This window comes from Cricetulus griseus (genome assembly GCF_003668045.3).
Source record: "Cricetulus griseus strain 17A/GY chromosome 1 unlocalized genomic scaffold, alternate assembly CriGri-PICRH-1.0 chr1_0, whole genome shotgun sequence".
Lineage (NCBI taxonomy): Eukaryota > Metazoa > Chordata > Mammalia > Rodentia > Cricetidae > Cricetulus > Cricetulus griseus.
In genome coordinates, this window is record NW_023276806.1 from 72,585,644 (window position 1) to 72,610,218 (window position 24,575).

The window sequence follows — 24,575 nt, forward strand, 5'->3', positions numbered from 1 at the left end:
TGTGTTTCTGATTCCAAAATCTACAAAGTATACACCCTCCCACACAAACACCAAACAATATCCTTCATGTTGCTTCATAGTAGCAAAAATATCCAACAGAACATTAGAAAACTGAATGAGGCAAAAGAGAAAAAAACTTTAATTCTTCACTCACAAGAATGGTTCACAAATGAAATTGGCATCTTTGCAAGGCATTAGGCCAACAAGAGAGGATTAATATGCTTTTTGATTTTTTTTTATGTTACTGGCAAGGTTTTGGAAAGAAATGATTTTAAATGCTATCAATAAGAACACCGTAAGCTAAGGGATGCTTAGAGATACATTTAATAAAATTATATAAGATGTTTATAGTTAAAAACAAAATGTTGTTGACAGAGATTAAAGAGGTAAATATAATTGTGTATCTGTAAGGGGCCGTTTCCTGCATTATAATAGGTGCCTGAAGACACCAAGATGTAAATTACTTCACAGGCGCTGGGTAATCTCCATTCCTTTGATCTCTGCCTATCCCGTGGCTCATTTAGCCTGAGGAGCTAAAGCCATTCATAGGGTAACACGTCCCAGGCGGCTGGCCAGCCTTTATAAGGGATGGTTTTCTTGGTTTAGTGTCTCCGCTCAGTCTCCACTCTGGGAAGCTTATGCTCTTTCACTCTCAAGATGCATTAAAGCTTGTCTGCAGAAGGATCCGAGTGTCCCGTGTATGATTTCTTGCTGGCGAGAAATACAGAGAGCGCGCGGGACATCTGGTGCCGAAACCCGGGAATTGTTAACATCTCCGGCATCACGGAGACCCCTCTAACAGGGCGGATTCAGAACTGCAGGGTGATAAGTTCGGAGAGGTATGCTTCATTCTGACACCTTCTTTTTTGACTTTGCTTTTAATTTGCCACCACTATGGGATGGAAAAGCCTTAATTCTAGTCTTTATTCTAATTTTGTTCACATTGGTCTTATATTATGCCCACCGTGGCTGGTGTTCCAGTTCGAGACCAAGCTTACCCCAGGTAGCCTCCAGCATTATGGGCTCTTCAAAACAGAGAGACCTAATTAAAAATTGTCTAGAGATTGAGGCTTGCCGTCCCATGGTAGCAGAGAGTCAAAAAATGCTTAAAGAGGTACAGGATAATATATCAGAAACCGAACGAGATGAGAGAATAGGAGCTCGAAAAAGGAAGGACATGTCCAAGGAAAAAGGCCCTCCCCAGGATATAAAAAATGGGGGAGAGAAAATAGGGAATAACCAGTCACACCCCGGTAAATTTAAGAGAAATAAAGACTTAAAACCTAGCCTCTGCCCTACAACGAAACTAGAGGTCTTGGAGCAGAGCAGCTCAGACTCTGAGATTTTAGACTCTAGCAAGGAAGCAGAGCTAGAGGAGGAGCTGCCAAAAATAAAAGCAAATATGAGGCCACCGCCTGTTAATCCAGCGGGTGTGCTTCCATCAGCACCCCCATTATTTGGTACTGACTCTTTTTTACCATTAGAGGAGCGAAGGAAATTGCAGATGGCTTTCCCAGTCTTTGAAAATGAGGGGGCAAGAGTACATGCTCCCGTAGACTATAATCAGATTAAAGAATTGGCTGAATCAGTCCGGAAGTATGGGGTCAATGCCAATTTTACAACAATACAAGTAGAAAGACTAGCAAACTATGCTATGACACCCACTGATTGGGAGACAACAGTAAAAGCAGTGCTCCCCAATATGGGACAATATATGGAGTGGAAGGCTCTTTTTTATGATGCAGCCCAGGCACAGGCAAAGGCCAATGTCACAGCAGAAAATGAAAATCAGAGACAATGGACCTTTGAAATGCTGACAGGACAGGGGCCACATGCCCTCAATCAAACTAATTACATTTGGGGCGTATATGCCCAGATATCAGCTGCCGCCATTAAAGCATGGAAGGCATTGACAAAAAGAGATGAATCAGGTGGACATCTTACAAAGATAGTCCAGGGGCCCCAGGAGTCATTCTCAGACTTTGTGGCCAGAATGACAGAGGCTGCTAGCCGGATATTCTGTGATGCAGAACAAGCCATGCCTCTGATTGAACAATTAGTCTTTGAACAAGCAACTCAAGAATGCCGAGCAGCCATAGCCCCAAGGAAAAGTAAAGGTTTACAGGACTGGTTAAAGATCTGCAGAGAACTCGGAGGGCCACTTACTAATGCAGGCTTGGCCGCAGCCATCTTACAAACCCAAAGGCGCCAAAATACGTCTGCCTGCTTTAACTGTGGAAAAACAGGGCACCTTAAAAAGGACTGTAGAGCCCCTGAAAGGATTAGAGAAGTGGAGTTGTGCAGGCGCTGTGGAAAAGGTTATCATAGGGCCAGCGAATGCAAATCTGTGCGGGACATAAAAGGTAGGCTTTTACCCCCTAGGGAGGAACCTAAAGCGTCCCAACCAAAAAACGGGCTGCGGGGCCCATGGTCCCAGGGCCCTCAGAAATATGGGAACCAGTTCCGGAAAAGCAACTCAGAGAAGGAAGGGACTCCCGAGGACACTCTGGAGTGGACCTGTGTGCCGCCTCTGACTTCTTATTAATGCCCCAAATGAATGTTCAGCCGGTCCCAATCCAGTCTCCGGGGCCTTTACCCCCCCCGCTACCATTGGGCTTTTTTGGGCCGAGGTTCCTTGACCTTACAAGGACTCATTGTGTATCCTGGAATCGTAGATCCATATCATAAGGAAGAATTCCAGGTCCTCTGCTCCAGCCCTCGGGGCGTGTTCTCCATAAAGCAGGGAGATAAGATCGCACAATTAGTGCTATTGCCCTCCCCTGGGGATAGAGAGAATTGCACCTCCCGAAAAAGAGCCTTGGGCTCTACCGGTAATGATTCAGCATATCTGGCCATACCCCTAGATGAGAGACCAACTATGAAATTATTGGTTAATGGAAAAGAATTTGAGGGGATTACAGATACAGGGGCTGACAAAAGCATCATTTCATTGCATTGGTGGCCGAAATCCTGGCCTACTGTGACTTCATCACATTCTCTTCAAGGCCTTGGATATCAATCCTCTCCAGCTGTTAGTGCTGCCGCCTTGGTCTGGCGGAGCACCGAGGGCAGGCAGGGACGCTTTACCCCCTATGTCTTGCCCCTCCCAGTAAATCTGTGGGGGCGAGATGTGTTACAAGCCATGGGCATGACCCTGACCAATGAGTATTCCCCTCAGGCATCAGCTATAATGACAAAAATGGGCTATGTACCAGGAAGGGGCCTGGGCAGAAGGGAGCAAGGTAGAATAGAGCCCATTGAACAAAAAGGAAATCAAAGTAGAAAAGGACTGGGTTTTATTTAGGGGCCATTGAGGCTTCACAACCCATACCATGGAATACAGAGGACCCGGTATGGGTCTCTCAATGGCCATTATCCTCTGAAAAGCTGGAAGCAGTCACAAGACTTATACAGGAGCAAGAACAGTTGGGGCATTTAGAAAGTTCTACTTCTCCCTGGAACAGCCCAATTTTCATTATAAAAAAGAAATCTGGAAAATGGAGGTTGCTCCATGACCTGCGGGCTATTAATAACCAAATGCGCCCTCTGGGCCCTGTCCAGAGAGGCCTCCCTTTGCTTTCTGCGCTACCCCAAAATTGGAAGCTTATTATTATAGATATTAAGGACTGTTTTTTCTCCATCCCCCTCTTTCCTCGGGACCGGCAAAGGTTTGCCTTTACTGTTCCCTCACTCAATCACATGGAACCAGACAAGAGGTACCAATGGAGGGTGCTGCCACAGGGCATGGCCAATAGTCCAACTATATGCCAATTGTATGTCCAAAAGGCATTGGAACCTGTTAGGAAGCAGTTTACATCCATGATTATGATTCACTATATGGATGATATTCTTATGTGCCATAGGAAGATAGAGGTCCTGCAACAAGCCTTCCCCATGCTGGTAGTTGAGTTAAAACAATGGGGACTGGAGATAGCATCAGAAAAGGTCCAGGTCTCAGATACTGGTCTCTTCCTGGGCTCAGTAATTACCCCAACAAAAATAATCCCACAAAAAATAGAAATACGCAAGGATCATCTGAGAACCTTAAATGACTTCCAGAAACTCTTGGGGGATATAAATTGGCTGAGACCCTTTTTAAAGATCCCCTCTGCAGATTTAAAACCCCTTTTTGACATCCTGGAAGGTGAGCCTCATATTTCTTCCCCCAGAAGCTTTACTCCGGCTGCTTGTCAAGCCCTACAAAAAGTGGAAAAGGCCTTGCAGGATGCACAATTGCATCGCATAGATGAGACATTGCCATTCAGCCTATGTGTCTTTAAAACGGCTAAGTTACCGACCGCCGTCTTGTGGCAGCATGGGCCGTTGCTTTGGATTCACCCAAATGCTTCCCCTGCTAAGATCATTGATTGGTATCCGGATGCTGTCGCGCAGCTCGCACTTCGGGGAATAAAAGCAGCTGTCGCTCATTTTGGCAGGGACCCTCATCTCTTGATTGTACCTTACACCGCTGCGCAAATTCAAACACTAACAGCTACTTCTAATGACTGGGCGGTGTTAGTTACCTCCTTTTCAGGGAAAATTGATAATCATTTCCCAAAACATCCAATCCTACAATTTACACAAAATCAGGCTATAGTGTTTCCACAGATGACAGCAAAGCATCCAATCCCGAATGGGACGGTGGTTTATACTGATGGTTCCAAAACCGGTGTAGGGGCTTATGTTATAGGAAATAAGGTAGTTTCTAAACAATTCAATGAAACCTCACCCCAGATCGTTGAATGCCAAGTGGTGCTGGAAGTCCTTGAGGCCTTTCCGGGGCCACTTAATATTGTATCAGATTCCTCCTATGTGGTTAATGCAGTCAACCTCCTTGAAACTGCTGGTATAATACGACCCTCCAGCAGAGTTGCAGGTATCTTTCAAAAAATACAAATTACCCTATCAAACAGGAGGTTCCCTGTTTTTGTCACCCATGTTCGAGCACATTCGGGGCTCCCAGGACCTATGTCCTCTGGGAATGATTTGGCAGACCGGGCCACAAAGCTGATGGCTGCCGCCTTGTCCACCCAGATACAAGCTGCACAAGAATTTCATCAGCGCTTTCATGTGACGGCTGAAACCTTACGCCGTCGATTTGCTTTGACAAAGCAGGAGGCTAGACAAATCGTTACTCAATGTAAAAACTGCTGTGAATTTTTACCTGCACCTCATGTAGGAATAAATCCGCGCGGCATTAGGCCGCTGCAGATGTGGCAAATGGATGTTACACATGTTGCCTCCTTTGGAAAGCTCCAATATGTTCATGTCTCAGTGGACACCTGCTCAGGCATAATTTGTGCCACGCCTTTGACAGGGGAAAAGGCCGCGCATGTGATTCAACACTGCTTGGAGGCCTGGAGTGCCTGGGGAAAGCCTCATATCCTAAAAACAGATAATGGGCCGGCTTATACCTCTCAAAAGTTCCAGCACTTCTGCAGACAGATGGAAATTACCCATCTAACTGGCCTACCTTATAACCCTCAAGGACAAGGCATTGTGGAACGTGCCCATCGCACACTTAAGTCTTATTTAATCAAACAAAAGGAGGGAATGGGAGCATCCTTACCCTCGGTGCCAAGAGTTGCAATATCCATGGCACTCTTTACCCTTAATTTTCTAAACACCGACGCTCAGGGCCATACAGCGGCCAAGCGTCATACCTCAGAACCTGAAAGGTCTAAGGAGATGGTAAAATGGAAAGATGTCTTAACTGGTCTTTGGAGAGGCCCGGATCCTATTCTCATAAGATCCAGGGGAGCGATATGTGTTTTTCCACAGGATGAAGAAAATCCTCTGTGGATCCCAGAAAGACTCACCCGAAGAGCCCCTTCAGACCTTCAAAAGTCGAAACTCCACCCTCTCCCCGGGAATTGAGAGCCGCTATTGTTATCCAGATTAACTCCTGCCCTTGGCGGAGAGATTGTCACTGCTTAAGGGGTGGGGGTGTGATTGTTTGATGCAGCCGCTTGCGGATTGCTGTTATTTTTGGCTGGTCTGTGAGAAAAGGGGTGGGGGTGAAATTGTTTGATGCAGCCGTTTGCGGATTGATGTTATTTCTTTGGCTGGTCTGTAAGCTCCAGGGCTCAAACCAAGAGATCACCCAAGCGCTTATATTTTGGCTAACTATGCTTATGCAATAGGCCGCCGGCCAGACAGCTCTTGCACACCCGGAGCCTAGGCTCATTGCACAGGGTAGAGTGTCTGGTCTGGGCAGCCCAATGAGGGATGCTGAGCAAAGGCATCGCACAGAGTTGCCTATTATGCAGGCTTCTCTGGGAGGTACGTTGACCTGCATAAGGGTTACCTGCCCTGAGACTCCCTTTCCCAGAAAAACGGCAGAGGACAGGTCGAGAGTACTTCGGGTCAAGCTAACAGCCTGATGGTGACTCCCGTACACAGTCTTAATGTTTGATTTTGGGAAGGTACAACCTCTACCTCTATCCCTCAACATATGGGTGACCTATTTGCTTGTAAAAATATAAAGCCTTTTCATTAATTAATAAAAAAAGGGGGATATGTAAGGGGCCGTTTCCTGCATTATAATAGGTGCCTGAAGACACCAAGATGTAAATTACTTCACAGGCGCTGGGTAATCTCCATTCCTTTGATCTCTGCCTATCCCGTGGCTCATTTAGCCTGAGGAGCTAAAGCCATTCATAGGGTAACATGTCCCAGGCGGCTGGCCAGCCTTTATAAGGGATGGTTTTCTTGGTTTAGTGTCTCCGCTCAGTCTCCGCTCTGGGAAGCTTATGCTCTTTCACTCTCAAGATGCATTAAAGCTTGTCTGCAGAAGGATCCGAGTGTCCCGGATTTCTTGCTGGCAAGAAATACAGAGAGCGCGCGGGACATGTATCAATACTGGAAAGTTAAAGAATCAAAGTCATTAAGTTGTCAGTTCTCCATAATATTGATTAATGAACCCAGCGATTTTAATGCAGTCAACACAGGCCTTTTAAATAGCCTTTAAAAATTACATCACATGCAAGTTCCATCATCTCCAAAGCACTCCTGAGGGTAAAAGATGAGGGATTCCCTTGACCAATTCTCAAATGTACTGCAAAACTGCAATAATTGGGACAATTAATTATTAAAACAAGGATGGCAAGTCCATCATGATTCAGGAAAGAGAGCCAGAAAATGAACTTTTTTTCATAAATGTGTCTACATAACCCATCTTGCTTCTCCTCTACATATTAAGGTTGTCTCTGAGCTTTAGAAAAGGCTCACACTTCTTTTTTTAGCTACTTGATAGTAGTGAGAATAATTTTCTTATCTTTTGTATCTTCTGTTTTTGTATTTTCAATCAGCTATCTCATGATCAATCCAGACATAGATCTAACAGCCTGAAAATTAGTAAGTCTGACAGTTTCTTCCTCTGTGTCTATACATTTTTGTGCACTTGGATTTGAGGCATATTAAATTTCTCTATTATTTTACACTTACCTATTTGCTTTTCCTTTTTCTCTTTTGATGCATTCTTTGGATCATTCTTTTGTTTTGGCATTTCTACATTTAAAGATTTTACTTGTATTTACAATATAGTTTTGTGGCTGTTTTATAACAAACATAGATCCAAATACAACCTGGCCTCTATTCTTGCAAATTGAAACAGCCTGGTGGAAAGCCATAGCCATTTGTTCACCCAGCTAAATTTTATAGAAGCCACCTGGCCCATGAAACTTGATATACTGTCTTTCCTATATTGACTCATTTTCTGCTCACTGTTGTAGAAATTGTGCTATGTATTTCAAACTTAGTCTAATTACAACAACTTTTCTGCTTCTGTGTATAAAATGTAAGATCCTCATCACACTATAGACTACTTCACTCTGTCATTTGTACTATGACCAAAATTATTTTTTCTTCATAATTGGTTCCAATTATATATGATTTTTTTCCTTTGGCATTGGTTAGATGTTATTTAAATAAGTCTAAATAGTAATAAAAGATCATACTATGTTTTCTCTCTCTCCTTTGCATGTAGCATCATTGCCCTTCAGCCCCCCCCAGACCTTATTTGGTAGTTCTTGTGATATGAGAATTTTAGTTTTCAGAGGAACATGCCTTTGTTTGATACTCACTTTTGAAGAATATTCTCACAACATGTAAAATTCTGTCTTGTTTTGTTTTACCATCTTAAGAATGTTATTCACTGCATTTACTTTAAGTAATGCTTTCAATAGCATGTTCAAGATACAGGTAATACATGATGTTTTTATTTATTTAAACTTCTTCCTAAAGTTTTTTTTCCTATGTAGTATGAATAACTATTCATAACAGTATGTCTTCTCCATTTTTTTTCTCATTTATCTGTAATAGTCTTCTTAGAGTATCCTTCCAACACATGGCAGCATGAGCTCAAGCTGAACAAATTCCCAGCAAGGAGAATGGGATGTAAGCACAACATCCCACCTTTAACCAGAAAGTTATTTCTAATGGATAGATTCCGGAGAAGAGAAAGTCTGCTTCTTAATGAAATGATACTGGATATGTCAACCATAGTGCTGTTCAAAACTCATGCTGAGGAGGCAATAAAAATGAGACTCCATGTTTTGTGTGAGCACATGTTTGTTTGGTTTTTAGGAGAGGAATGTACATAAATGTAGATGACTAGGGAGGTAGGGGCATCTGGGAGGAATTAGGAGAGCAGAAAGAATATGATTATGATTAAAGTAATGTTGTATGAAAATCTCAAAACATAAATAAAAATATTTTTAAGAACACCCTGTTTCTTTTCTCTCCTGCTTATGACAATGGTGCCTGAAAACACAAGGCCCAATTTTCCAGCATTTTTTGTATGTGACTATAGCCATCAGGAAATTGCAAATCAAAACAACTCTGAGATAACATCTTACTCCAATCAGAATGGCTAAAATCAAAAACACCAATGATAACTTATGCTGGAGAGGATGTGGCAAAACGTGACACCCCTCCACTGCTGGTGGGAGTATAAACATGTACAGCCACTTTGGAAATCAGTATGGCGATTCCACAGAAAAATGGGAATCAGTCTACCACAGGATCCAGCAATCCCACTCTTAGGCATATATCCAAAAGAAGCACACTCATACAACAAAGACATCTGTTCAACTATGTTCATAGCAGCATTATTTGTAATAGCCAGAACCTGGAAGCAACCTAGATGCCCCTCAGATGAAGAATGGATACAGAAAATGTGGCACATTTAAACAATGGAGTACTACTTAGTGGAAAAATATGATGGAATCTTGAAATTTGCAGGCAAATGGATGGAACTAGAAGAACCCATTCTGAGCAAGGTAACCCAATCACAAAAAGACAAACATGGTATGTACTCACTCATATTTGGATCTTACATATAGAGCAAAAGATTACCAGCTATAATTCACACCACTAGAGAAGCTAGGCAACAAGGTGGACTCTAAGAGAGACATACATGGTCCCCCAGAGAAGGGGAGCATTGGGGATGGGAGAGGGAGCTAGGATAATGAGAAGGGGAGAAGAGGAGCAGAGAGGAGGACATCGAGTAGCAGGAAAGTTGTGTAGGGGGAAGAACAAAGGAGAGTGAAATAAGAGATAACATCAGAGAGGGAGCCATTATAGGTTTAAAGAGAAATCAGGCACTAGGGAAATGTTCAGAGATCTACAAGGCTGACACCAACTAACCATCTAAGCACTAGTGGAGAGGCTACCTTAAATGCCCTACCCTGATAATCAGATTGATGACTAACTTATATGCAATCCTAGAGCCTTCATCCAGCAGCTGATGGAAGTAGAAGCAGATACCCACAGCTAAACACTGAACTAAACTGGAGTCTAGTAGCAGAGGAGGAGTGATAGCAAAGTGGACAACACAAGATTGGTGAAACCCTCAAAACAACTGACCTGAACAAGTAGGAGCTCTTGGTCCCTAGACTGATCACTGGGAAAACAGCATGGAACTGACCCAGACCCCATGTGGGTGTCAGTGAGGAGGCCTCAGAAATCTATGGGTTCCTTGTAGTAGGTAAGTACTTATCCCTATCATAGGATTGGACTTTGGGAGCTCATTTCATATAGAGGGATACTTCCTCAGCCTAGACACATGGGAGAAGGCCTTGGCCCTATCCCAAAGGGTATGACAGACTCTGAAGACACCCCATAGAAGACCTCACTCTCCCTGGGGAGCAGAAATGATATGGGATAGGTATGGTGTTAGTTGGGGGGTAGGGGAGGGAGGGAGGGAGAGGACACTGTGATTGTTATGTAAAACAATCTTGTTACTAATTTAAATAAAAAATGAAGAAAAAAAAGAAATCTGGGAAAATACTTAGATTCCTTGCTAAAGGGAGGTTCACTAGGAAGGTTTGTTTTCTTACTCTGAATTGATGATAAAATATGTGATGGCTTTTTATCTTTAGACATTCTTTTATTTGTTTTTTTTTTCTTTTTCAAAATGAGACACAGTTAAATAGAAAATAGACTCCTCTGGAAATGGAGCATGGAAGAAATGGTGGAGTAGTAGGAGCTCCCAAACATGAGGAAGACTTAACAGCTACTTAGGGTTGGAGGGAAACAAAGAGAAATGTCACCATAATGCAGATAGATGGGTATCCTATCCATGCCAAGAGGGAGTTGGAACAAAAGAGCCTCCCCTTTGAAAAAATATGTGTTGGTATAAGAATGTCCCCATGCTAGCACACTGCCATTGCTTAATCATTTGCCTTTTTTTGCATGCTAAAGTGAATTTCAAATTGTATAAACCACACACAGATTCCCTTAAAGAGAACATTCAACAGCGTATCTCTAAGGACACCACAGTTTGCTTTTCTGTTGTTTTAAGTTTCTATCTGGGCTGATTCACATGAGAAAACCATGTTCTAACAAACCATCAAAACCAAGGACATAGCTTGATGATATTGAAGAGAATGCGTAGAAGTCTACTGCTGAAACCACAAAAATCTTTTTCTGCTCCTGTTAGATGAGCAATTTCTCCATGGGTCCAGGCCCCCTCTTTTTCTGAGGTGAAATTTAAAACAGATTAACTAAATTTAATGGAAGTACTGCCAATTTCTATCTCTACATTGTATTTCAGGACTGCTACCATTACAAATATTTTTCCTTTTGCACCAACAAATCACATCTCTCCTTATGTTTGATTATCACCCTGACAAATCTTACCGCTTGCTCACATGAGGTGGGCCTGAAGTCAGGTATGAGGTAGTTTCTTTCCTAAGATCTGAGCCTTACTGATTGTAATTTCCTCAGACAGGATGATGCTGCACATAAAATTTTTCAGGTGAAATGGGACCTGGGAGTACTAAAACCCTTCCCAGTGTACCATAGAGAAGATTTGTCTTTTATGCCATGTAACAAATTACCCCTCATGTATTTTCTAGCAGTTTATGTGGATCAGAATTCTGGTGTTGCTCATTGGTATTCTTTGCTCAGCAACCCTGGTTAATGGTCTCAGGTTGAAGGAGTGAGTCAGGAAGAGATTCCCATGACAGTGATGAGTCTAGTCCTGGGCAGATGGGCTGCTTTTACTAACCCTAAAAAGCTCAATCATTGTCTGATAACATGAGAGGAGAACTGTGGTTTCACTTTTCAAATAGTGGTTTATGCAAAAAGGGAGCAGTTGGAATAGACAATCTACCCTATAATCAATAGCATACTTTCTAGTTGAATTTCTAAGTAGAGTGTCATCATGATTGTGACAGTATTCCTATTGAGTCTTAAATGAGAGTTAAGCATGCCATGAGTCAACTGAAGGGATAGTTAAGAGTAATTGTAGAAAGGTAGGAGACTTTAAGCATCTTTAGTCATCTAGGTTGACCACAAGGCCACCTGTTTTTGGATATTTAGAGATAGGAACACTAATTAATTTTCTTTATTTAACTGGCAGTATACATTTTAGAAGTATTTTACCTGAGATAAGTAGGAAAATGACACAACTTTTTCAAGAATGTGGAAATTTATAGTTAAAGCTAGTGAAAGACTGAGACTTTAGCATGCTCACAGAGCATGCATACCTGAGGCCCATGGTTTCATCCTGTAAACAGGAAGGAAAAAGGTTTTGAATTTGCTCAAAAGTTTTTGAAAAATCACATTTGTTTTCATCTCCTTCCCTCCTCCTTATGCAGAGTTCTTTCTACGATTTACCAGAGACAGAGCTTCATACAATATCTTTAAGTTTTGAGTCAAATTCACACTGCTAGAGGATGTATTCTGCTAAACAGAAGGCTAGCCAAGTCTTCACTTAATTATGACTGTGTCTCTAAGTCCTTCTCATATTCATAAATTTGTAGTTTGCCTTCCAGAGTGGTACTATATATCCTTTCAAACCACTGGACAATGGTAAAGAAAATTCTACAGCGTGGGAGATTTTTAGAGACCAAGCACTGTTGCCTGCTATTGTGTGTGTGTGTGTGGGGGGTTTGTGTGTGTGGGGGGGTTTGTGTGTGTGTGTGTGTGTGTGTGTATGTGTGTGACTGTATGTACGTATGTATGTATGTATGTATGTATGTATGTATGTATGTGTTCATGAGGGTGGAGAGAGAAATAAATTCAAATGACAAAGTGATAATAATATCAGCAAAGGAAAATGGAATTTGAATGATAATTTTGGAAATGGAACTATTCTCATTTATTCATTTCTGTGAGGTATTTAGGACATTGTCATGATAGATAAAAGTATAAGACTAAGACAATTATTTAATTTTATGAAGACAGATCATAGAGGGAGAAAAAGAATCTTTAATTCTTCCATGGAAGGAAACAGGAAATGTCTCAATTTAAGGAGGGGTGGGGTATGAGCAAATAATTTACTTAATTCAGAGAGATGGAAAATCCAGTATCTTCTAAAATGAACAACTGAAATACAGGGTCATACATACACATGGAGGGAAAAGCAGAGTCACATAGATAGTATCAAATACTGGGCTCAAAGAATGATAGTGGGGGGAAGGATGCCAATGTGGGGAAACACAGCTTTTGCATCATAACTCCTATATTATTTTAGTTTTCAAAAACTATGAAGTCAGCCTACAGATGAATTCAGAAACACTATGGAATTTTATTCAGTCATTAAAAATGGAAAGATCATATTTCTTTGGATGGAACTAGAAAAAGATCATTATGTTAAATGAAATAAGGTATACTCAGAAATACATACAACAGACTCAGAAAGATACATACTACATATTCCCATCATATATGTATTCTAGATATTAATTTGTATGTGTGTGTTAGAGAGAGAGAGAGAGAGAGAGAGAGAGAGAGAGAGAGAGAGAGAGAGATTAAAGGGACCATGAGAAGGAAAGAAAAGATCCTAAAGGACAAAGGTGGGAAGATGGGAAGAAAGCCTAATGTAATTTGTGTGACATGAAGGATGAAGGGGGTCTTGTATATAAGGACATAGACAAACATGAGGGGTGTGGGGGAAAGATACAGAGAAAGGAGAACAAATACAAACAGTTACTGTGAGCATACTGTAATCAAACAATACTATAACAATAACTCTTTCCACCAGCCACATTAGGGCCTCCAAATAACACAGAGAGATAATATTAGTTACAATGCTGTTGGGCAATGACAAGGGTTTCTTATTTGCTAGCTCAGTCTTAAGTATCAACCATAACCATTAATCTACATATTTTATAAAGACTTATCCTGTCCAGGATGCCAGTGGCATGTGTCCTCTCTTCCCGGGATTACATGGTGACTATCCTTTTTACTACATTTCCCAGAATTCTCCTTGACTACTAGTCCCACCTGTCTTGCTTCCCTATTGGCCAACAGTGCTTTATTTATCAACAATAAGACAAACATATACACAGAAGGACTTCCCCCATCACAAAACTTTGGAATAAACACTTTAAAATCATCGAAGATCCTAAAATTGCTATAATAATTTTGATGTTCACAAGATATACCAAAAAATATTAGAGAAAAATGTTTGATCTTATGGTTTATAAATCCTGTAGAATTCTTTCACACTCCTTTTGTCATGTTACTATGTAGACAACACAACCGATGATAATTATTCCTCGTGAATAATTTAACATCATGTTGTTCTGCATTTTGCAATTAAATTAAAACACAGTAAGAATTTTCCTCAGTTATGCATGTAAAAACTATAATTTTTATATTAACACATAGTTACCATTTTGTAGCCTTTTCATTAATAATCTAATCAAGCATTAGTCACTGTTCCTTTAGCTAAGTTTTATATAATCAAGTGATTGGCTTATGTTTTACTGTCATAGTCCCCAAGATGAAAAGGATGAAAAAAAAGGCACTTCCAATTAATATTGTGAAGTTCTATTTCAATGTCAAATGAAATCATTTCCTTCCAATTTTACCTCTTTTTAATTGAGTGATAGAAATCCATACTGTACAGAATTTTTATTTCCTCTTCAAATCCTTGAAAATCATTGCAAATGTGTGTGTGTGTGTGTGTGTGTGTGTGTGTGTGTGTGTGTGTGTGTGTGTGTGTGTGATGTTCTTAGTTTTTTAACCAGCACTTGAAATGTTCTGAGAGTTTCTGTTTTGGAACAAAACACTCTTCTTCTGAAGTGTTAAATCACCAGGGCAAGCTTACTGTCACTGTTTAAAATTAATTTTATTGACTTTCAACATGAAATTAAAACTTTCTGTTTAACTTACTAATTGTAGAGCTTAGGATTTGAAGTTGGAGGAAGTTTAAAATTCTCTGAAAAGCATTGGCATATGATAGTAAATAATGGATAACACTCAACAGGATGAATTATTCAAAAGGGCCCAATGATCATGATATCATCGTGGAACATGCCTATTTGGTATGTGCTCTTCAGGTTTTGAAAGAGACATAACAGGGAGGTATGGCCAATTCACATAGTAGATATAGCTTATTAAGTGCTATTATAATCATTGGATTTCTGGCTTTTATTTTTAGGGATTACCTATAAGGACTCAGAGTTTCTCCTGAGGTCTATGGATGCTTACCTTCTCTCAGTGTCCTAATGGCCTTTCCTCTGTGGTTTTCCTATGTGTCCCAATTTTCATTTTCCTATGAAGAAATAAATCATATTGGATTCTGAACTTACCTTATTTAAACTTAATTACCCTTGTAAAGTTTCTGTCACCAAATACTATCACATTAAGGATTAGGAATTTGCTTAATAAGTTTTGAGAGTGTTATGATTTGAACATGATGTTCTCCTGTTTCTATGATTTCTGATCTTTGACCACTATCATCCCAGAAAGAGTGCATTCTTATCTGTCATATTATTCTGATAATTCTTTCCTGTGAATTTGATGGAGATGACATCTCCCCCCCCCCATAGTTAAGTGCAAATTCAGAGCTGAAATTTGACTGCATCTGCAGCTCATATTCTACTCATTTTATCTGTTTTCTGTGCTGTCACTGAAATGTGTACTTTTATCTGTCCCACTCTTATTTGAGCTTTTTTCTTTTCCTTTAGTTTTGTCAGCTATTGATCTGATCTTTTTTGAGGTAACATTGTAAGTATACATATATTCGGAAGTGCAGTTTATCTTCTGGTTTTTATTATCACATTTAATTTAATTTAATTTTTTTCTTTTTTTCTTTTGGTTTTTCAAGACAGGGTTTTCTCTGTATTGGTTTGGAGGTTGTCCTGGAACTTACTCTGTAGACCAGGCTGGCCTCGAACTCAAAGAGATCAGCCTGCTTTCTGCCTCATGAGTGCTGGGTTTAAAGGTGTGCACAACCAATGCCTCCCCCACTCCCCCCTCCCGTTTTTAAAGATTTTATTTATTTATATGTATACAACATTCTGCTTCCACATATATCTCTGCACATCAGAAGAGGACAGCAGATCTCATAATGGATGGTTGTGAGCCACCATGTGGTTGCTGGGAATTAAACTCAAGACCTCTGGAAGAGCAGTCAGTGCTCTTAACCTCTAAGCCATCTCTCCAGCCCAATTTTATTTAGTTTTTGATAGTTTGTAAGTATTTGATAGTTTTTAAGAAAAAAAGAGAACAAAGGATTGCATGCATATGTATGCTCGCGTGCGCACATGTGAGTGTGCTCTTACCCTGTCCTAATACATGATGATATATACCTCCTTGGGGAAAGTGAGAAGACCACCACATGTAGGACCTTTATGATGGGCTAGCACAGTGGGTCAATAGAAAATTCCTTTCTTTGTAACTCAACAATGTGTCAGTGACAAGTAAATATACTAATTCAGTGACCACACTCCATCTCATGCCTATGGTTAGTTCCATTCCTAGGTATATGACCAATGCTTAGGTACTGAGGAAAACAGAGGGTAGATGCTAAAAATGTGGCTTTATCTATGATCAAAGTGTTAGTATTCTGGTGCTTGGTCACCATTTATCTACTTAAGCACCCACTGAGCTTATTATCTATCTTTAGTTCTTCCTTCTCTTCTTTCTGTATTGTCTTCTCAAGTTGGGAGGCTGGTGTGGTTACATAAAAATAAATATGACTGAACTAGTAATACGTTCTTCCATGTCTATGTCCCTAAGACAGAATGGCTATAAATAGCCTCTTCTAATGCAATGTTTTCACAGGAGAAAATAAATATAAAGAATAAAAAGTTAAAAATCCTGGTTTATCTCTGGAGGCACTCTACTTAAATGGGGCAGCCAGCCCTATGGTTTGGATTCTGGTGAGGGTTATACATACTGATGAGTGACTTGCTTAGCTCATGAGGCATAAGTAAGAGAGTCACTAGACAAATGTGAAGCTCATCATTCTCTTGAAGACACACCTGCAGTGATCTAAGACCTCATAACAGGCCCTCCTTCTTAATGGTTCAATCGCCCCCCAGTTGATAAATGGGAAACTCACGGATACTTATAGTAACAGACTGGGCTACACATGGCTGTTTTTATGTCTTAACTCACTCATCCTGTCATTTTGGACTACACAGTTATTCTGGACTTATTCAGTTAATCAGAATTTGTAAAGCACAGTATGTGTATTACATCTATGTGCCAGGAATCTTATGGGAAGCCCCGAAAATGTTCAAACCTTTCAAGTTCACCCCTGCTTTCCTAAACCATACTGACATTTCAAATTGAATTTACCCATTTCTTTGCTCAGGGGACAGAATAGAAATGGACATTTATGTTTCTGAAGCTACACTCATCTACCTGGTCTTGGTTGAACTCCGTTAGGATGCCATTTAATTGATGTAAGTTATGTGAAAAAGTTGGTGTAAGGACATAAGAAGCTGGTTCCTATTTCTTTCTTTGTTTTTTCCTAAATTATACATTTCCCCTTTTATGAATCATTAGGGATTGTGTGAGTGGAGTTAGGTAGGCAGCTTCTAGGAGGGATTCTGGTGATTTAAAGCTTCCTAGTACTCATTCAACCTCTTGCAAAATCTATTCTGTTTAACTGTAGTTGCATTTACAAATGCATTTCTAGTGACTAAATACTGTAGGCATGAGGAGATATGTTGCAATTGCAAATGCAATGACTTCACAACTTCATTTTTCATTAATTTTTTTCTACTTTGACTTTAGAGACATCAGCCTCCATGTTTTGAACATGTTCATGTCCAGGCCCACAGGGAGATCAATTAATGTCTTCAGCTGATAATCGTTTTTTCAGCATTAGATTGCTGAACTCAGAAGCAGCTTAACCCTATATGGAGCTGACATTGATTGTGATCTACACAGACACCTTGATTGGAGGGATTGTAAAACTGGGGACCCAGGTTACCAGAATGTTTAATCTATAGAAACTGGATGAAAAATGTTTATTTTTAGTAACTGTTGTGGTTTTATTATACATCAGCAACAAAATACATTATGTTTTATCAGTGGTAACTCTCAACAAAAGCAAAAATTCTAATGACATAAAAATATTTCTGTTTCCCAATGACTGTGGTCTAACAACACTACTTAATCTTTGAGTCTTGTCTGTGAACTTGTAAATCTATGGCAGAAGATCCTTTTGAGGAGTTGGGGGAATTTTAAATTTCTTTTCTTTTCTTTTTTTCTTTTTTTTTTTTTTTTTGGTTTTTCAAGACAGGGTTTCTCTGTGTATCTTTGGAGCCTATCCTGGCCCTTGCTCTGGAGACCAGGCTGGCCTCGAACTCACAGAGATCCGCCTACCTCTGCCTCCCGAGTGCTGGAATTAAAGGCATGCTCTACCGACGCCTGGCGAATTTTAAATTTCTAATGGGACAATATCACTTGTCCTGATTTCTGTTGTCAGTTATCTTAGTTTTACTATTACAAAATACTAGACACAGCTTATAAGAGATAGAGTTTGTTTGAACCTGTGGTTTTGGAAATTCTATTCCAAAGTATTATGGGCTCATTGCTTTGGGAATCTGATAAGGGCAATAACTTGTAGTGGACAGAAACATGACCCAGATTAAATCACATCACAATCTGGGAGGCAGAGAGGTAAAAAAGAGACTTGGTTGCATAATTATACTTGATGCCATACTTCCCAACTACTATGAATCTCTTACTCTTAATAGGACTTGCATCTTCTAGAAGAATTACCTGGCCACTAAGCATTCTATACACAGATTTTTGGGAGCTACACAACTTGCAAATTACACTAACATGCTTCCAGACTTTCCCCTGACACTGCGTATGAGACTAAGAAAAACAAAGAAAATACAAAGATATTGATGAACACCCTGAAACTGATATTTTTTCCTAAACACTGGGAGGGCAGGAAATGGGATATATTCCTTATTGCAGTCCTTCTATTTCATAAATACTTTGTACATTCTCTCCCATTTGGGGGTTTTCTTAAAATTCTGAAGCAACAGAAAAATCCCCTTATCCCACAGGCAATAAATGTAGAAATTGTGCAGAAGATGTAGTTTCTTTTCTCTGGGGAAAATGTAATGAGAAATTACTAATCTTTGGATCTTGTCCTAGTATTTGACAAATGCTGATCAAAATACTGCATGTGTCTATCATGGCTCAACACTGCATTCCTCCTTGTCTATGATGTCCAGATGCCCTTGACCAGTCCAGTCAGTAGTCTTCCTTTTCACACATTCTCAATGCTCCATTTCACTTCCCAAATCTCAGCAAACTCACCTGATTCCTTTTATTGTCATCAGAGCATCTCAATAATGAACTTATTTACATAGTAAATGCTCCCTGGTAAGCACACCGTATAGCAGGCTTTCTTTTCAATCAGATTAAGAAAACAAATCTCACTCTTTTATTTTCTACTGACATTTGAGCTCATGTTGATTTGTGGAAAGTTTAGGTTAATGTTTGTTTTTGTTTTCCTTAGGTAATTAGAGCCTTGACACTTGAAACCATGTTAGTTTTACTCATGATAAAATCTATAGTGCTTAGGAAGTGAGCATCAAAACTTTGGTAATAAATTTGAATTGTTGAATACTGAGTAGATAATATCAAAAAACTTATAGTTATTTCTGTTGGTTAAGTGGGGAAATAACTAAGACTTTTGGAAGATCAATACTGTCTGTTGTCATGTACAGCTATCTAGAGAATAGTGACCTAGTGTTACACATAAGGGTTTTCTCTAAAGATGTATGTATACTTCTATTCTGAATGAGTCCTATCTGACTGTTCAGCATCGAAGCATGTTTTTTGGATCCCAAGAGTAAAACACAGATGGGTTCCTTGACCAAGTGCCCTGTGGGTAACCAGTTGGATCATGGGCATACCAAAGAAATGTGAGGAGGCCTGTATAACCTAGTTTTTTTCCTTCCATGATGAAATTTTGTCCCATTATAAATTGCAATGAAGAAATGCAAGATCAATAGGATGTTGCCTTTAAATGCACATATTTCTTTTCTCCCTAGAACTCTACTCTTAAGTAGTTCTCTCTCTCTCTTTCTGTCTCTCTGTCTCTCTCTCTCTCTGGTGTGTGTGTGTGTGTGTGTGTGTGTGTGTGTGTGTGTGTTGTGCCTGATCTCTAAGGTTACAAACAGAAAGGAAGAGGCTTCAGGGAGAGATGAAAGCACTAATTCAACAGTACCCATTGTATGACTGCACTTCATACAATTTAGGTTCATAATCACATTGACTTCTCAAAAAACCTGCTTCATAGGTGAACTTTATTCTCTACCATTTTTTAATGAAAGTCTGTGTAGTAACCATTTTGCCTATCTAAGAAGTGATTTTTGGGCTAGAGAGGAACATTGGATGGGAACATAGACAAGGACGATTTGAAAGAGGGGTAAATATGAGCAACATATAATGACATATAGGTATGAAAATGCTACAATGAGTGCAGACCGATCCGCAACTAGGTGAGGGACCCCCTGCTCTTACCCAACTCCTGTCCAAAGCGTCATTCACCCAAATCTCCCCTGGCTTGTGCCTGCTTGGAGTAGACACACCCAGGCAGGGAGGAGTGCCCTGAATCTGGAAACAGGCCACTCTACTTTCCCTTTCTGCCGACCGATCCGCAACAAGGTGAAGTATCCTCTACTCTTACCCAACTCCCTTCCAATGCCCCATCCACCCTGATCTCCCTGGGCCTGCTCCTGCTTGGGGTAGACCTGCCCAGGCAGTGAGGAACTCCTTGAAAAGTCCAACACAGTGTAAGAAGAAGACATGGACTCAAAAATTATCTCAGCAGGATGTTAGAGACCTTTAAAGAGGAAACAAGAAAATCCCTTAAAGAAATAGAAGAAAAAGCAAGCAAAAAATTACACAAAATGGAGGAAAAGACAAACCAAAAAATTCAAAAAATAAACAAATCTCTTAAAGAATCTAAAGAAACCCAAGAAAAAACAACCAAACAAGTGAAGGTAGCTCTTGAAACAGTTCAAAGCATGAAAGCTGAAATAGACACAATAAGGAAAATACAGAATGAGGTGATGCTGGAAATGGAAAGACTGGATAAACGATTGGGAACTAAAGACATGAGTATAACTAATAGAATCCAAGAGACGGAAGAGAGAATCTCAGCTATTGAAGACTCGCTAGAGGATATACATTCATCAACCAAAGAAAACCTCAAGTTCAACAAATCCCTAACACAAAATATCCAGGAAATATGGGACACCGTGAAAAGACCAAACCTAAGAATAATAGGTATAGAAGAAGGTGAAGAAACACTGCTCAAAGGTACAGAAAACATATTCAACAAAATCATAGAAGAAAACTTCCCCAACCTACAGAAGGATATGCCTATGAAAGTACAAGAAGCTTACAGGACACCAAACAGACTGGACCACAAAAAGAAGTCCCCCTGACACATAATAATCAAAACACCAAATCTACAGAATAAAGAGAAAATATTAAGAGCAGCAAAGGAAAAATGCCAAGTAACATATAAAGGCAAACCAATCAGAATCACACCCGTCTTCCCAATGGAAATTCTGAAAGCCAGAAGGTCTTGGATAGATACCATACAAGCCTTAAGGGAGCATGGATGTCAACCCAGACTTCTGTACCCAGCAAAACTTTCAATCACTATAGATGGAGAAAACAAGATATTCCATGACAAAAACAGATTTAAACAATACATATCCACAAATCCAGCACTACAAAAGTTTCTGGAAGGAAAACTCCAACCCAACGAAAGTACACTCACAAAAACACAGGCAATAGATAATCTAATTTTACCAAACACAAAAAGAAGCAGGAGGGCAGAATCCACACACAATGACACCACCAACAATAAATCCAAAACAAACAAGAACCAATGAACAATGGACATTAATATCCCTAAATGTCAATGGTCTTAACTTACCCATAAAAAGATATAGGCTAACAGAATGGATATGAAGACAGAATCCATCCTTCTGCTGTTTACATGAAAGACACCTCAACTTCAAAGACAGGCGATAACTCAGAGTAAAATGATGGGAAAAGATTTTCCAATCAAATGGGTCCAAGAAACAAGCTGGTGTAGCAATCCTAATATCTAACAAATTAGACTTCAAACTAAAATCAATCAAAAGAGAAGAAGGGCATTTCATACTCATCACAGGAAAAGCCCATCAGATGAAGTCTCAATTTTGAACATCTATGCCACAAATATGAAGGCACCCACATTTGTAAAAGAAACATTACTAAAGCTCAAACCACACATAAAACCACACACACTTATAGTAGGAGACTGCAACACCCCCTTTACGCCACTAGACAGGACCACCAGACAGAAACTTAACAAAGAAACAAAGGATCTGAAAGAAGTTATGACCCAACTGGGGTTAACAGATATCTATAGAGCATTCCATCCAAACTCAAAGGAATATATCTTCTTCTCAGTGCCACAAGGCACCTTCTATAAAATTGACCACATAGTAGGCTGAAAAGCAAACCTCTATAGTTACAAAAGAATTGAAATAACCCCCTGTATCTTATCAGATCACCATGCATTAAAGCTAGAATTCAACAGCAATATGAATGGCAGAAAACCTACATACTCTTGGAAAATGAATAACACCCAATGCACCATTCCTGGGTTGAGGAAGAAATAAAAAAAGAAATTAAAGACTTCCTAGAATTTAATGAGAATGTAGACACAACATACCCAAACTTATGGGACACTCTGAAAGCAGTGCTAAGAAGAAAGTTCATAGCACTAAGTGCCCACATGAAGAAACTGGAGAAAAGTCACATTAGAGAATTGACAGAACAACTGAAAACAGTGCAAAAAGAAGCAAACTCACTAAGGAGTAGAAGCCAAGAAATAATCAACCTGAGAGCTGAAATCAATAAAGTAGAAACTAGGAAAACATTACATAGAATCAATGAAACAAAGAGTTGGTTCTTTGAGAAGATCAACAAGATAGACAAACCTCTAGCCAAACTAACCAAAAGGCACAGAGAGAACTTGCTAATTAACAAAATCAGAAATGAAAATGGGGATATAACAACGGACACTGAGGAAATCCAGAGAATCTTCAGGTCATACTTTGAAAACTGTACTCCACAAAATTCGAAAATCTAAAGGAAATGGACAGTTTTCTGGATAAATATCACTTACCAAAATTAAACCAAGATCAGATAAACAGTTTAAATCGACCCATAACCCCTAATGAAATAGAAGCAGTCATCAAAAGCCTCCCAACCAAAAAAAGCCCAGGACCAGATGGCTTCACTGCAGAATTCTACCAGAAATTCAAACAAGAGCTGATACCAGTACTCCTCAAACTGTTCCACACAATAGAAGCAGATGGGATATTGCCAAACTCTTTCTACGAGGCTACAATCACTTCGATACCCAAGCCACACAAAGATAAGACTAAGAAAGGGAACTACAGACCGATATCCCTCATGAACATCCATGCTAAAATACTCAATAAAATATTGGCGAACCGAATCCAAGAAGATATCAGAAAAATCATCTACCAGGATCAAGTAGGCTTCATCCCAGGGATGCAAGGATGGTTCAACATATGAAAATCCATCAATGTAATCCACCATATAAACAAACTGAAAAAGAAAACCACATGATCATCTCACTAGATGCTGAAAAAGCCTTTGACAAAATGCAACATGCCTTCATGATAAAGATCTTGGAGAGAACAGGAATAACAGGAACATATCTAAACATGATAAACACAATATACACCAAACCAATAGCCAACATCAAACTAAATGGAGAGAAACTCGAAGCTTTTCCTCTAAAATCAGGAAGAAGACAAGGCTGTCCAATCTCTCCATACCTCTTCAATAGTGTACTTGAAGTTCTAGCTAGAGCAATAAGACAAGAAAAGGGGATCAATGGGATACAAATTGGAAAGGAAGAAGTCAAACTTTCACTATTTGCAGATGACATGATAGTCTATATTAGTGACCCGAAAAACTCTAGCAGGGAACTCCTACAGCTGATAAACATCTTCAGCAAGGTAGCAGGATACAAAATTAACTCAAAAAAAATCTGTAGCCCTACTGTATACAGATGATAAACCCAATGAGAAAGAAATGGAAACATCACCATTCACAATATCCACAAGCAACATAAAATATCTTGGGGTAACACTAACCAAAAAAGTGAAAGACCTGTACAATAAGAACTTTGAGACTTTAAAGAAAGAAATTAAAGAAGATACAAGAAAATTGAAAGATCTCCCATGCTCTTGGATAGGTAGAATTAACATAGTAAAATGGCAACCCTACCAAAAGCAATCTACAAATTCAATGCAATCCCCATCAAAATCCCAACACAGTTTTTCACAGACATTGAAAGAAAAATTCTCAACTTTATATGGAAAAACAAAAAAAAACCGAGGATAGCCAAAACAACTCTTTACAATAAAGGATCTTCTGGAGGCATCACCATCCTTGACTTCAAGCTCTACTATAGAGCCATAGTTCTGAAAACAGCATGGTATTGGCACAAGAATAGACAGATAGACCAATGGAATCTCATTGAAGACCCAGCTATTAACCCATGCACCTATGAACATCTTATTTTTGACAAAGGTGCTAAATCTATACAATGCAAAAAAGATAGCATCTTCAACAAATGCTGCTGGCACAATTGGATTCAGACATGCAGAAGATTGCAGATAGATCCATACCTGTCACCATGCACAAAACTTAAGTGCAAATGGATCAAATATCTCTCCATAAATCCAGCCACACTGAATCTTCTAGAAGAGAAAGTGGGAATTACCCTTGAACAAATTGGCAGAGGAGACTGC

General features: G+C 39.7%; 1 protein-coding gene across 1 annotated transcript; it reads left to right on the forward strand.

The window, feature by feature from the left end:
• The first annotated feature begins 1,047 nt into the window (after positions 1 to 1,047).
• LOC113833083 (igE-binding protein-like) lies at positions 1,048 to 2,545 on the forward strand. Its single transcript, XM_027392852.2, has one exon. The coding sequence runs from the start codon at positions 1,082 to 1,084 to the stop codon at positions 2,543 to 2,545; it is 1,464 nt and encodes a 487-aa protein (XP_027248653.1). The 5' UTR covers positions 1,048 to 1,081.
• Positions 2,546 to 24,575: the final 22,030 nt, after the last annotated feature.

Bases quoted from the DNA above. Each gene is read 5' to 3' on its own strand.
- LOC113833083 (XM_027392852.2), top strand. From the start codon at position 1,082: ATGGTAGCAGAGAGTCAAAAAATGCTTAAAGAGGTACAGGATAATATA.